Source organism: Bos grunniens, chromosome 12, assembly GCF_055505025.1.
Source record: "Bos grunniens cultivar Pamir isolate PY7600 chromosome 12, Bosgru_T2T1.0, whole genome shotgun sequence".
Classification (NCBI taxonomy): domain Eukaryota; kingdom Metazoa; phylum Chordata; class Mammalia; order Artiodactyla; family Bovidae; genus Bos; species Bos grunniens.
Window position 1 is genome coordinate 23,687,607 of NC_141176.1, and position 13,831 is coordinate 23,701,437.

Sequence of the window (13,831 nt, forward strand, 5' to 3'; positions counted from 1 at the left end):
GTATTAAAAAGATAAAAACCTGATAGCCAAAATACTTTTTTAAGTAAACTTAGGATAATTAACTAGATTTTCTTCTTGCTCTTAAACTTGCATCAGATTTATTTCAGTTTATCTACACAATCATTTCATGTTTTTTTTTAATTCTAAATTAATTGACATTCCTGGTAACCACACCCTAGTTACCTTTAGGGAAATTTCTGAAAGTAATAAATTATCCCCCATAAGATATTACTATGTATTTGTCATAGAGAAGAAAATCCTGGTACTTGAGACCTGAGGTGGACAGAGCAAAGAAGCATACCTCGACAAAACATGAAGTTTGAAAAGAACAAAAAAAATTCCCTAATTTGTCTAATTCTACCTTGGTTACTTTTCCTAATAGTGAAAGTTAATAAGTTTTTTTTTTTTTCGTCTTAGGGACCATTTAGTCAATCTATTTGGCAATAACCTTCCCAAGCCATATATGCTAAGCTGACTTAATTTAGTGTATTGAAAATCCATCAAAATATTGTTCAGCTTGTCCCTTCATGAAAAAACGAAGAAAAAGACAGCACAGTTGTCACTTCAGACACTGCTTCCACTTCCTCTGGCAGAGGATGAAATGGTTAGATAGCATCACCGACTCAATAGACATGAATTTGAGCAAACTCTGGGAGATAGTGGAGGACAGAGGAGCCTGGTGTGCTGTAGTTCATGGGGTCGCAAAGAGTAGGACACGACTGAGCGACTGAACAACAACAACATTACTTCCTCTACTGCAAGAGCAGCCATGGTAACCACTATAACGGAGCTTTCTCCGTTTTTACTCACTCATCTAATTTCCATTAAACTCCTCTGAATCAAACACCAGCCTCAACTTGTTGAAATGAGTCCTGTGTAATTAAATAAAAACAATTTTCCTATGTTCAAATTCGCATTCTCATTGGAACATGATGCTTTCTCTTAAAATGTAATCTTAAAAACTTATATTCACTTTTTATAATAAACTCACAGCTACTCTATATTTACAAATGACTATAAAAAGCAATCACGGTGATTCCAAGTCAGTGACAGAGCAATGGTCTGTACTGAAATAGAATGATTTAATGGCTCAGTATTCAGGAAATAATATTCCAATATTTTGAGCTGTTGCACTTGGCCCATGGAATTTAAATTAAATATCCTTGCCCTATTTTCATTCAGAAATTCTTTTTTTTTTAATCACTAAAATCAGATTCTTTTTTCTGATCACAGGATTCGTTTGAAGTAACATTTTCGATTCTCTGAAGAATATCCTTTCACTATTCCTTGCATCCTCTTTCCTTTCCAAGAAAAGAAACCAGTGCAAGAGTGCATGCATCTCTATCCTCAGAAAGCCTTCACACACAAGTTTCCTGCTGGTCTGGCATGACACTTGGCACCCAGTTTTCCTGTCCCTGCAGGCCCTGGGATATATATTCAGGCTTTCAGCCAAGAATCAGGAGGTTGAAGGGTAGGGCTATTTGCCAGAATCTAAAACAGAGAAGCAGTTTACTTTACACTCTGCGACATCCATGTTTATTAAAGCATTTGTTATCTAAGAGTCTAACACTGTTACAGAACAATAACACTCCCCCTTGGGAAGCCCTGGGGTTTAACTCCATCTCGAACCCACAGAGCTCACACAGGAGAGATCTGGTTTCCATTCTGACAAGGGTGAGATTTTCATGAAAGCAACCCAAAGCTCTTTGTAATGAAAGTTGCACATTCTAGAAAACAGAGGTCTAACTCCCAAGCCAGCAGATTGAATGGGCTTCTCCTTTTAGTCACTGAGTTAACTCTGCACAGGTCACCTGCCCTTCCTGTCTCAGACTCTGTGGACACACAAAGAAAATTGAGGTTACAAAAATGCATTCATCTCCGAGAATGCAGATGCTTGAGGCGATGCAGTTTGTTACTGTGTTTGACACAGGGCAGAGAGGAGGTCTGAAATGAGAAAATAATTTCCTCCTACTATGAATTTTGTTAAAATATCTTTAGGCTCTTAACAATGAACTGGATATATATTTTGGTGATGGGCTTCCTGTCTTCTTGCTTGTGCTAAGTCACTTCAGTCGTGTCTGACTCTTCGTGACCCCAGACTCCTCTGTCCGTTATGTTCTCCAGGCAAGAATACTGGAGTGAGTCGCCATGCCCTCCTCCAGGGGTCTTCCCAACCCAGGGATCAAACCCGTGTCTCTTAGGTCTCCTGCATAAGCAGGCAGGCTCTTTAACCACTAGTGCTACTTGTACTGACATAATCATTCTAAATGTAGATATGTGTTTACCCGTTATATCTTTGGACAGGTGTTAGTCTCATAAAATCTTATAAGAATTCTAAAATCTACAAAGTAAATATAAATGCATCTTTCTATTTTCATTACAAGGTTGTTAACAACAATAATAGTCTTAGAACAACCCTCCAAACAGCAATCAAATTAATACAAATTGGAAGGGTCTGTTTGAATGGTAACACACTGATTTGCTCAGTCATGTCCGACTCTGCAATTCCACAGACTATAACTCGCCAGGCTCCTCTATCCGTGGAATTTCCCAGGCAAGAGTACTAAAGTGGGTTGCCATATCCTACTCCAAGGGATCTTCCTGACCCAAGGATGGAACCTGTGTCTCTTGTGTCTCCCGCATTGGCAGAAGGATTCTTTACCACCGTGCCACCTGGGAGGCCCCTATTTGAATGGTGGCTGGTAATAATAATAATGTGGATTCAGAAAATTTAGAAAGCACATCCTTCTCTAAGATGCTAACATGCTTCATGAACTGTCTTCCGCATACAAAACAGGTTGCTCAGAGGGAAAGTGGGGCTGATGGAACAGAGTTGAAAAGCCTGTTTCAAATTTAATTCACCAAAGTTCAGCTCTTTCTTTGGCATCTTAGCTTATATTTTCAAAATACAATACTCCTACTAATGAAGGTCACTACAGTGGGACATGTGGCAAGAAGGGAGCTGTTCTCTGACGAAACAGAGTCCCTGTATTTTCGCCTTTCCTTTATTTCCCTTTCCTTCTCTTTCCTTGGACTCTATTTTTTAATTTAATTATTTTTTGGCAGCACTATGTGGCACGTGGGATCTTAGTTCCTGGACCAGGGATCAAACCCACACCCCCTGCATTGCAAGCATGGAGTCTTAACCACTAGACCACCAGGGAAGTCCTCCCTGGCCTCTAATTTGATGCTCTACTTACAAAGTTATCAATGACAGCCGTATCTCAAGAAGTAAGACTTGGAGTGCCCTTTGATTATAAAGAAAGCAGAGTGAACCGTACCTTGTGTAAACTCAGTCACACTGTGGTTGCCCTGGCCCAGGTTGAGGAGATATCCATGTCGAGGGGCCTCCGTCACAATAAACCGGAGAGAAACGTGTAAGCTGTCTCTGTCCTCTGCTTTCAATACTTTACTTGTGATCATGAACCCCAAGTGGCCTGTGGCCAGAGTGCGAAGTGTAGAGGCCCCTTTGTTCACGACAATTTGGGGGACTCTGTTGTCAACAGCTAAGATCCGGATCTTCATTACTTGGGGTCTTCTTGTTTCAAATACTGTATCAGGAAAAACATAGAAATCTGTATGGGAACCATCAGTCACTGTGAAGGAGAAGCTGTCTTCACTTGACTCGGTACCGTCATGTCTGTAGCTGATTAAGTTTTCATTCAAGTCCTGCTTGGTAAAAATCATGGCGGGTCTGGTATTGTTGAATAGGAGTTGACCATGAACAGGCACTTGGGTGACAGTGAATTTCAAGAGTTTGTCTGGAGTATCCCTGTCTTCCACAGTGAGTTCAAAGGGAGTAATCAGCTTCTTTTCACCTTCGCTGACAACCAGGTTATGGATGGTGACCACTGGCTTTTTGTTGTCCACATCGCTGATGGAGATACGGAATGTCCGGAAGACAGGGTTACGTCCATCAGTGACCTGAAACTCAAAACTGTCCATCTTTACCTCGTCATCAGCTGTGTGGATATAGTAGATTTTATTGCCAGCCAGTTGGAGCTGAGTGAAAGATGTGATAGACACTCGAGGCTGGTCTGTGCTTTCTAAGTGGCCTCTCATGGGAGCCCTGGTGATGGTAAAAACTAAGTTTTCATCAGGACTGTTCAAGTCACTAGTGCTCAGTAGATCTGTTGTGAGGGTGACCTTACCACCTTCTTTCAAGGACACTCCTTTACTTATCACATCAGGGAAGACAATGTCAGGGCTTCCAATAGACACATAAAAGTAGCGATCTATGAGGGCATTGATTCCATCAGTCACGTCAAATTTAATTAGATCCCGAATGCCCTCTTGCCCAAAATGGACATACTGAATCAAATTGCTGTCTACTTCATCCTGGGTAAAATTCATGCCCAATGTGATATTTTCAAAGACACCTGTAGGTGTTTGTCTCTGTAATAAGCCATGTCCTGGCCCATAACGAATAATGTAAACCAAGAATTTGTCTTCAGAATCTAAATCAGTTGCCATTAATATTCTGTTGTTGATAATTTTGGTTTCCCCAATTTCTATTTCCAGTCCATTATTGATGGCCATCCTAGGGGTCTCGTCATCAACAGGAATAACCATGATGAGGACCATCTTTTCCACAGAGTGCTTACCATCTGTGAGTTGAATCACGAAACTGTCTTCCTGAGTCTCAGAGTCATCGTGCTCATAAATGATGCTGGAACTCTCTATGATCTGGTCCAAGGTGAAGCTTTCCACCAAAACGGTGCCATTTATCAGCTGGTTCATGATGTGACCGTGGGTGGGAAACTTGGTGATAGTGAAAGTTAAGTCATCCGGGGGAACATCAGCATCAGCGGCATTGAGGATGGGTGTATCAACCACCAAACTCATGCCTTCCATCACCAAAAATTCCCTGATGAATATTTCTGGCTGTTCATCGTTGGTGGGAATGATTACAATGGGGAAAAAATGTCTCTCTGAAAAGTTAATGCCATCAGAACAGCGAAATATAAATCTGTCTTCCACCGGTTCTACTCCTTTATGGACACTCTGGACGTAGTTTATATGACCTTGCCTGAGATCTTTCAGAGTGAAAGCACTTACAGCAATTCCTGCTCTCGATTTTTCAGAGCCAGGGGCTGGAGAGATGTTCTCCACGTAACCCGAGGTGGGCTGAATGACGATGGTGCACAAGATGTCATCATTGAGAGAATCCATGTCTTCAGCACTTATGTGCATTGAGGTTATAGCACTTTTATCGCCTTCCAGAACAATAAACTGCTCACCTACAGAGATTTCTGGGGCCTGGCTGTCAACAGGGAGGATGGTCACCCACACGGTCACTCCTTGGATAGTGTTACCACCTATTCTCCATTCTTGAGACATATCCGACAGACTCAGGTTGAAAGAGTCTTCTTTGGGCAAGAGACCTATCTCCCCGCTTGTGTGAGCGTAGACGACGGAGCCCTCCAAGATGTCTCTTTGGGTAAACTGCTCTGCTGGAACTCCATTGACCAGGATTTCTCCATATAGGGGTGGATCTTCCAAGAGGAAAGTCAACATCAAATCATCAGCGTCCCCATTGGTCCCCCTGATAACATTGGCCGTGATTTCAGTAGCCCCATTTTCTAAAACGTCTAGATAGGACCCCAGAGTGCCTGCAGGAAGGCTCAGCATGGGCAGCTCACCGTCCATTGGCCGGACATTCACTCTGAGAGTGATGGGTACCACGTGGTGTCTGTCACTGACCTCCAAGGAACAGCTATCGGTCAGAGACTCAGCCCCATTATGGGCATAGGAAATCCGACCCTGTTTTATGTCCTCCAAGTGGAAAATCCCACCGACATGCAAGACCTGTCCAGACAGCTTCATGTGGCCATGTTTGGGCACCTGTATGAGAGTGAAGGTGATGTGGGCCACATCAGTGTCCACATCATTCACACCCAACTCAGTCTCACTCAGGATGTGATGGCCCTTCTCCTGAACGGTGAAGCCAGTGTTGAGGATTTCGGGTGGCTGGTTGTCCACTGGCTGCAAGTAAAAGGTGAAGGTGCCTGGAGCCACGTTCCCAGCTCGGTCCTCCACCTGGAATTGAAACTGGGCCACTCGGGCAGCCACTCCCAGCTCCTGATCTGGAGGCCTGTAAGCAATTTTATGGTGGTTGACCTGCGCTTGTGTAAAATGGGCCACAACCACCGAAGGATCATCGGTCAGGACCAAGGTGCCCAACGGGGCTGGTGAGTGGTTTTCATCTGTGTCCATTGGGGGCTGGGTCACCGTGTAACGGAGTTCTCGGTCATCCGTGTCCAGGTCCGTGTAGCGTAGCCACTTCTTCCTTAGTGGTGTGAGCTGGGATTCCTGTACCACCATCCGAAGGGGACAGCCGCTGCCCAGCTCGGGAGGGAGGCGGTCCACAGGATGAATGCGTATCATGAACCTCTGTAGCCCAGACTTATTAGGGGGGTCATGGTTATCCTGGACACGAAATGTGAACTGGTCAATCACTGGCCCAGGACTGTGGGGCCCAGAGTGCCTGTAGAAAAGTCTCCCCTCTGTTATGTCTCGCTGCCGCCACTGTGTCACTGTTTTCTCATAGAATATTCCCTGTTTTCTCCAAGGGCTCCCAAGGAGCATCTCCTCCCCTTGGGGAGGATGGGTCTGGCGGAGAAGCAGATGCCCTGCTGTGGAGGAAGGTGACTCGAGCACAAAAAGCAGCAAAGAGTCCTCTGAGTCCATGTCAGTTGCACTCAGAGCTTGGGGCAGGATGGGCACGGTTTCACCCTCTGCCAGCGTCAGCCCTGTGTTGGCATTGAGGACTGGTGGCTGGTCATCCACAGGCACTAAGGTGATGGGGAACAGAAACTGCACCTGGTGCCTGCGTCCTCCGTCCACCATTCGGAGCACGAGGTTGTCACTTAGTGAGCCATCTTTGTCATCGTGATGGTAGACCACTCGGCCAGCTGCTAGCTCAGCTACAGTAAAGGTCTTAGGGGCAGAGTTGCCATTGGAGGCACCCAGAAGGACGAGGTGACCGTGCCGGAGCCCGGCCACCACCTCCAGCTGTACGGCCTCTAAGTCGTCTTCATCACTGATGACCAAATTTTGTGGTCCACTGCCTGCAGGGCCAGTGAGGGGCCGAGACTGGCCCTCGTAGAGAATGAGACCAGTGTTCCGGGTGACCACTGGAGCCAGTGTGTTCATGGGCTTCACCACTACCATGAAGGAAAAAGGATCAGAGGCAGCGCCTTCTGGGTCCACTACTTCCAGCTCGAGTTCAAAGAGACGCTCCTGGTCAGAGTCTTCAGAGGGGGGCTGATAGGCAATTTTCAGGAGGTGCAAATCCCTCTGAGTGAAGGAGGAGAGGGGCAAACTGCGGTCGTCAGTGCTCACCAGGAAGCCCTGGCCGGGCTGGAATGGAGAGGTGAGATTGAAGATCAGCAAGTCTGGGGCACACTCCGCATCCTCCGCTGCCAGCATGTCTGGGGTCAGGGCGGTCAGGACAAACTGGTCCACCTCCATCATCATCATGGCCACAAAGCTGGGCTTGGGGGCGGTGTTCTCAGCCCCTCCTCGGATTCTCACCAGCACTTGGAAGTGCTCGCGTTTCAAAGCCGGGCTGCCCACAGGAGACCCTCGCGATCGCAGCTCCACTACCATGGGCACCCAGTCCCTGTTCGGAGAACGACTTGGGGCGGTGTGGCGGTAGCGCACGCCCAGTTCCTGGAATGCTGTGCAGTCCACCAGGAGGGGCTCCTGGCTGTCCCCCTCGCTGGCCGAGCCCGGGACCTGCGGGTAGTGAAGGAGTTCCCCGTAGCGAGGCAGCGCGCCCAAACCAGGCAGGATGCCCACGCGACACTCCTGGGTCTCAGGCTGGTAGGCGAATTCCAGGCTCCGCGCGTCCAGGGCATTGCTGGTCCCCAGCAGCTCCTCCACGACCAAGGGCAGGTTTCGCGTCACAACCTCCAGCTGGGTGAAGACCACCTCCACCTCCAGCACCAGGGGGAGCACGGCCGCCCCACCCGGCGCGTCGTAGCGCAGCTGCAGCCGGACTCGATCCCGCGACGGGCTGCGCGCGCCCAGGTGCGAGTAGCGCACCTCTCCCGCGCCGAAGTCGCAGGGGAAGCGCTTGGGACTCAGGCGGCCGGGCCGCTGGGCCAGCGCGTCATTGTCTAGCACGGTCACTGCGCACCGATCCCCCGGTTGCACCTGCAGCACTAGGTCCTGCAACGGATCCAGCCAGACCTCACGGCCGAAGGGCACCCGGAGCCCGCGGTTCGCCAGCACTATGGCTTCTTCGGCGGGGACCCCTGCAACCCCCGCGAGATCCGGGGACAGCAAGGCCCGGCCGGGGTCAGGTGGCTGTGCCCGGACGCGGCTTACCAGTGACAGGAGAAGCAGCAGCACCAGCCCGGACGGCGTCGGAGGCGTCGGTGGAGATTTGGTGGGGTTTCCTGCGGGGCGCGTGCGCGCGGTGACCCCGGGGGTCCCGGTGACTTGCATGGTCCGGTTGTGACGGCTCAGCCCGGTCCCCTGGAGAGCGCACTCAGTCCCAGTCCCGGGCAGGAGGTGAGAGCGTCCTCCGGAAAGTGCCAGGAACTCCGCACGGCGCCCGCGGGGTCTCGCTGTAGCCGAGGCTGGACCAGAAGGATGGGAAAGTGGCCTGGCGCGGTCCAGGCTGGAGCTGCGCTGGGAGGCTACACCATCTCGGCCGGCCTAGCTCCACGGCTCGCGGCTCAGACGCGCGGAGAACTGAGTCTCCTCCACTCCTCCTTTCCAGGTCCCGGGACCCTGAGCTTTGAGGGAAATCCCACCCCTCGCACCCCCTTACTCCAGTCCTCCAAGGAGGCCAATCGTGAGTCCGGGGAGGAGGCCCCGAGACCAGGGTTGGGTAGCGACTCCTGCCAATCAGGTCCTGGGGGCCGAGGCGGGGAAACCGCGCGCAGGGGAGGAGATAGAAGGCGCAACAGGTTGTCCTGAAAGTGAGGGGGCTCCCTTCTTTCTGGGCTGCTAGGGTTGGGACTTCAGCCTCCTGCGATCCACGAGAACCCCCAGTTTACCTCCCACTCCCCAAATCCAATGGGAACCCGTTCAAGGAATGTTTATTTCTCTCTGCAATTTGCAAACCCAAGAGGCAAGTTAGAAGCAACGTGGCTGGAGTTTGAATCAAAACCCAGGGCAGTAAAGGGAGAAACGCGGGCGCAACTTTGCATAAGAAGGAGAGCTGGAATTAAAAGCAAAACCAGAGGAGACGGAGCCTCCCCTCGCCCCCTGCTGTCTCCTTGTAAATTATGACGGGTGCAGTTCTCGGGACTGGTGAGATTTCAACAAGTCCCCGGTTTGCAACCAAATTTCATAGCGAAAAGAGAAAGAGGCTTTTGGAAAGGGTGAGAAATGCAGTCAGATCGAAATCGCGAGGGTCGCCCCAAAGAGTAAGTTCTGGGGAGTGTAGCCCCAGGCTCTTCCAAAGCCCGCTGTTGGGGCAGCTGTCATTAAAGACGTTCCTGTTCCCTTCGCAGTAATTAGACCAAGTACGAACTAAACCCGCCTGTCAGCATCACAGTTCTTGGCATGCCGAGAGAACTGATAAATATCCGGAGGGCGAGCTAAAATAGGTTAGCTCCCTTCAGGCAGCCGGTTTTGAAGCCTGACTCGAGCCTTGCCTGCCCCCTTGTGTTTGTCAGGTTTCAGAAGTGCGGAGATTCCCGTCCGGAAAGGTTTTCTAATTGCTCCTCTCCTCCTTGAACCCTCACAATTAAGACGCTACCGTTTTCACATTTGTTCTTTAAGCAGTCTTGCTTTTCCTGAGCAAAATGTTTTATTTTAAGTCACATTCTTTTCTCTCCAATAATACAAATCGGATAATTGGAATATCAAATTGAAATAATGGTCATTCTGCCCTTTTTCTGCTCAAGGGTATTTTAGATTTGGGGGTGGGGGTGGGGAGGGAGTGTAAGACAGTGTTAAGTCCTTTTACATTTTGGTCCAAATTGAAGATGTAAGATACGTTGTTGTTTAGTCGCTAAGTCGTGTCCGACTCTTTGCGACCCCATGGATTGTAGCCCCACCAGGCTCCTCTGCCCATGGAATTTTCCAGGCAAGAATACTGGAGTGGGTTGCCATTTCCTTCTCCAGGGGATCTTTCTGACCCAGAGATCAAACCAGCGTCTCCTGTTTGGCAGGTGGATTCTTTACCCCTGAGCCACCAGGGAAGCCTTTAAGATGCATATGGGGTTACATTTCGGTGAGAAGCATTTATCCGTTTAACCGTTTGGTGCTTTTATCCGGAGCTCCTCCAGCTTAGGTTTTTGATCCCTACCTGCAGCATTGAGAGCTATTTTCCAGGACCCAGCACCACTTCTACATAAGTATTGTTGAGTGATGTCAGAGTCGCTCCAGGAAGCCCACTGGGCAGCCTCTGCGCCTGGGAGTGGAGAGGGAGAGAGTTTAAGTGAGCCTCTTATCCAAACAAATAACATTTTGTTAGCCTAATATGTTTCAGCCTATTGTACTTTGAACTCCTGTGTACAACTCATACATGCATTTTACAATTTAGTACAAAATGGACATCCAGGAACACAGAAGGGATGTGACTAATCTTTTAAACATGAGAAAATCCTCACCCAACTCTTCATCAATTTCTGATCTGTTTTGGTATTATTATTTTATAATTTAATATCCTTGTTTATTATTATGTACAGAATTCAAAAGAAAAATTCTATGATGTTCTGTTCACAAAACGAAATGGAAGATGCCAAATGAAAAGGGACATGATTTTCAGAATATGGTTCTTTATGTGTTGTATTTCAAATCCTGGTTATGGATCTTAATTGAAAAATGTCAGGCATCGTGACTGTGGGTTCGTTCTGAGAAGTGAGACCACCAGCCTGACCCCTGGTGCTTCCCAATGTCTGGAGGGCTTTCCTTTCTTCCTTTTAAAGTCCAACTCTGTTTGACTTGCAAGTAATGATAAGATCAGCATTTGAGGTATGGCAGTATGCCTGAAGGGCAGAGTTCAATATTTTGTTTCATGGTAAGAAGAATAGAGGTCCACATTTATTTTCAAGTAGCCTAAGGAAATCAGTAAATTATAATTTTTTTGACTTTTTAATTTAGCTTGCCTTGATTGAGGTGAAAGAGTGACTCTTAGAAATTATTTTTGGTAAATATCTTGGGTACTTGGGTTTTTTTAATTACATAGAAAGTGACACATACGTTTATTTACTTAAATGTATTTTGCATTGATGATCATTGACAAAATAGTAAAATACTAAATTCTCATCTGAAAGCAAAGATTATTGATAGTAATGATCCCTCATTAGGATAAATACCTCAGTATTAAAATATTTCTATACTTAAATTGGCAAAGAAATATTTTATGACCAACACTTGCAAATCTTAAGAGATAAAATAAGTTGACAAACATGTAGTTTTTTAAAAATACCAAGCTTAAGTCTTCAGTTCTTGCCTTTTAAAGCTTTTGAACACCTGCTGTATATATTCTGGGGAAAATATCCTTTACAATAAATTTTTAAATTTATTTACTCTATGGAACACACACCAGAATGTCTCTTCAAACCAACTTAAAGCTAAGTTTATTGATTGTTAAAACTCAAAGGATCTCTGACCTAAGGTTAAACACCCAAGAACTTCTTGTGTTGTAAAATAAAAGATGCAGGCAAGATATTCAGGTAGAAATGGGATAGAAGGTTTGGGGCTCTTAAGTCAGATGCACTAAAGACACACGTGGTCACATTTTGATTGTTCAGAGTGGTTTCTCGGTTTATTTCACCTCTCTTATGTTCCGCTACTGGCTCAAGAGACTACTAGAAGAGATTGCCTGATAGGCATCTTAAAAGTACTTACAGACGAGTGATTAAAGTTTTAGGTAAAACATCTGTAATAGTTCTCAATAGAATTTTATTCTTTGATAGTTTCAGAACCACAGCTTACTATAAATCCAAACCTAACTAATTTCAGAGTGGTGCTAAAAGGGTAAACAGCCTTGTGCCCGTTGACCAAAAGCTGGATTTCAGCCTTGGCTCTGACATCCACTAAGTGACTTGCAGCAGCTCCCCTTTGTTTAGCAACCAGTCTCCTCAACTATAAACCAAGGCCCTCAGTCTTTGTGGACAAATTCCTCTTTGGTAATATTTTGATTTTTGGTGTTTGGTGCCTTAAACCAAATTTATGGGTGACCTTCCAGTTCCTTCTTTATGTTCTATGCTCAGAAGCAATAGTTATCATTCTTGCTGGAAAGACTGACTCGGCTAATAAAAAAATATGACTACTATCTAGTTAGAAAATTAGAAGTCAAAGCTCATGCCCTTTGACAATGAATCAACTGTTTCTTTTTAGATAATATGAAACAATTTTTACATTCATTGACATGGGTAGCTTACATACATCATTAAGTAACTATATTTTTTAATCAAAGAGAAATTAAAACCTAGCAATACAAAACTAAATTAAAATTCATTAGGAGGATAGATAAATTTTCAAGATGAATCTATTATAAGGTGATACACATAGTGTCATATATACCCAATCTTTTAGATAAAGCTATGCTCAAATAGGGGTCTACTCTGTGGAAAAAAGAAAGAACACTGGACTAGAAGCCAGAAACCCTTGTTTTTTTGAAGCTGGCTTTTCCACTTACTTGCTTTGAGCTCTGGACAAGTCACTGTCTGCATCTCTAAAAAAAAGTGATTGGAGAGGAGAGAAGGAAGATGAAAATATTGCCTAGACTTTCCTCATGATGCTATTGGAAAGGTGAAATATTAATAATAAAATATGCATGTGTTTATGTGTATGTATATATGCAAAGTTGAAATAAAGAAAAATGATCATTGCTTTCAAATACCTTTCTATATCTAGAAATATGTAGATATAGATTGATCAATAGAGATAATATTCCAAATTTTTACTAAGTAAAGATGGCAAACTCTTAGTTTCTCTTTGGTTCTCCTTATCTCATTTGCTCAACTAACTTCTTAGTATCTTATATCCTGACCCAGGAATCGAACTGGGGTCTCCTGCATTGCAGGCGGATTCATTACCAACTGAGCTATCAGGGAAGCCCCCCAAAATATTTGGGTCATTGTGAAAGTGAAAGTCACTCTGTCATGTCTGACTCTTTGCAACCCCATGGACTATACAGTCCATGGAATTCTCCAGGCCAGAATACTGGAGTGGGTAGCCGTTCCCTTCTCCAGGAGATCTTCTCAACCCAGGGATCAAACTCAGGTCTCCTACGTTGCAGGTGGATTCTTTACCAGCTGAGCCACCAGGGAAGCCCTATTAGTGAAAGTGAAGCATTTGATTGTGATCATAACAAATAATAAATCCTAACCATGTCTATTAATTGTTCTATTAGTTTTCCTCTCTTGCTTGGATTTCCAGTCTTTATAATTGCTTCCTCTTTGATTAAAATCTTGCTTAATTTTTCCTATTTTATAGAAAAATAATGTCCCTCGGAAACAGCAGCCCCTCTCATTTCTCAGCCCCACACATTTCTCTCTTCCTGAATTTTTTGAATCATTTGTATCTACTGTTTCAACTTTATCACCTAACAGATTTATAAACCTGCTACAAAGTGACCTTCACCCCTCAAGTCATCCAGACCATGACTCACCTCATTCTCTACAGCTGTGAATTGTAGAGACTCTATGTCCACAATGCTGTTCACATCTGTCCTCTGTTCCCACTCTTATCTGTCATCATCCTAGTTCAGTTCATCATTTATTTTTCTTTTTTTTTTAACTTTCTTCAAATCCCAGTTTCCTGGCTGTTGTATCTGCCGTTCTATACATTGCTCCAGAAAAAAAATGAAAGTTCTTCTTTGATCATAAGCATTTTGCTAAAATTTCTTCTAGGCTTC

The 13,831-nt window shown here is 45.6% G+C and overlaps 1 protein-coding gene across 1 annotated transcript in view; it reads right to left on the bottom strand.

The window, feature by feature from the left end:
* Positions 1–8,745, bottom strand: part of FREM2 (FRAS1 related extracellular matrix 2) — a 160,378-nt gene extending 151,633 nt beyond the window's left edge. The window contains exon 1 of the mRNA XM_086328477.1: positions 3,282–8,745. Within this exon, the coding sequence (XP_086184603.1) occupies positions 3,282–8,454 (5,173 nt within the window). The 5' untranslated portion in view covers positions 8,455–8,745. The remainder of the gene's footprint in view (positions 1–3,281) is intronic.
* Positions 8,746–13,831: the final 5,086 nt, after the last annotated feature.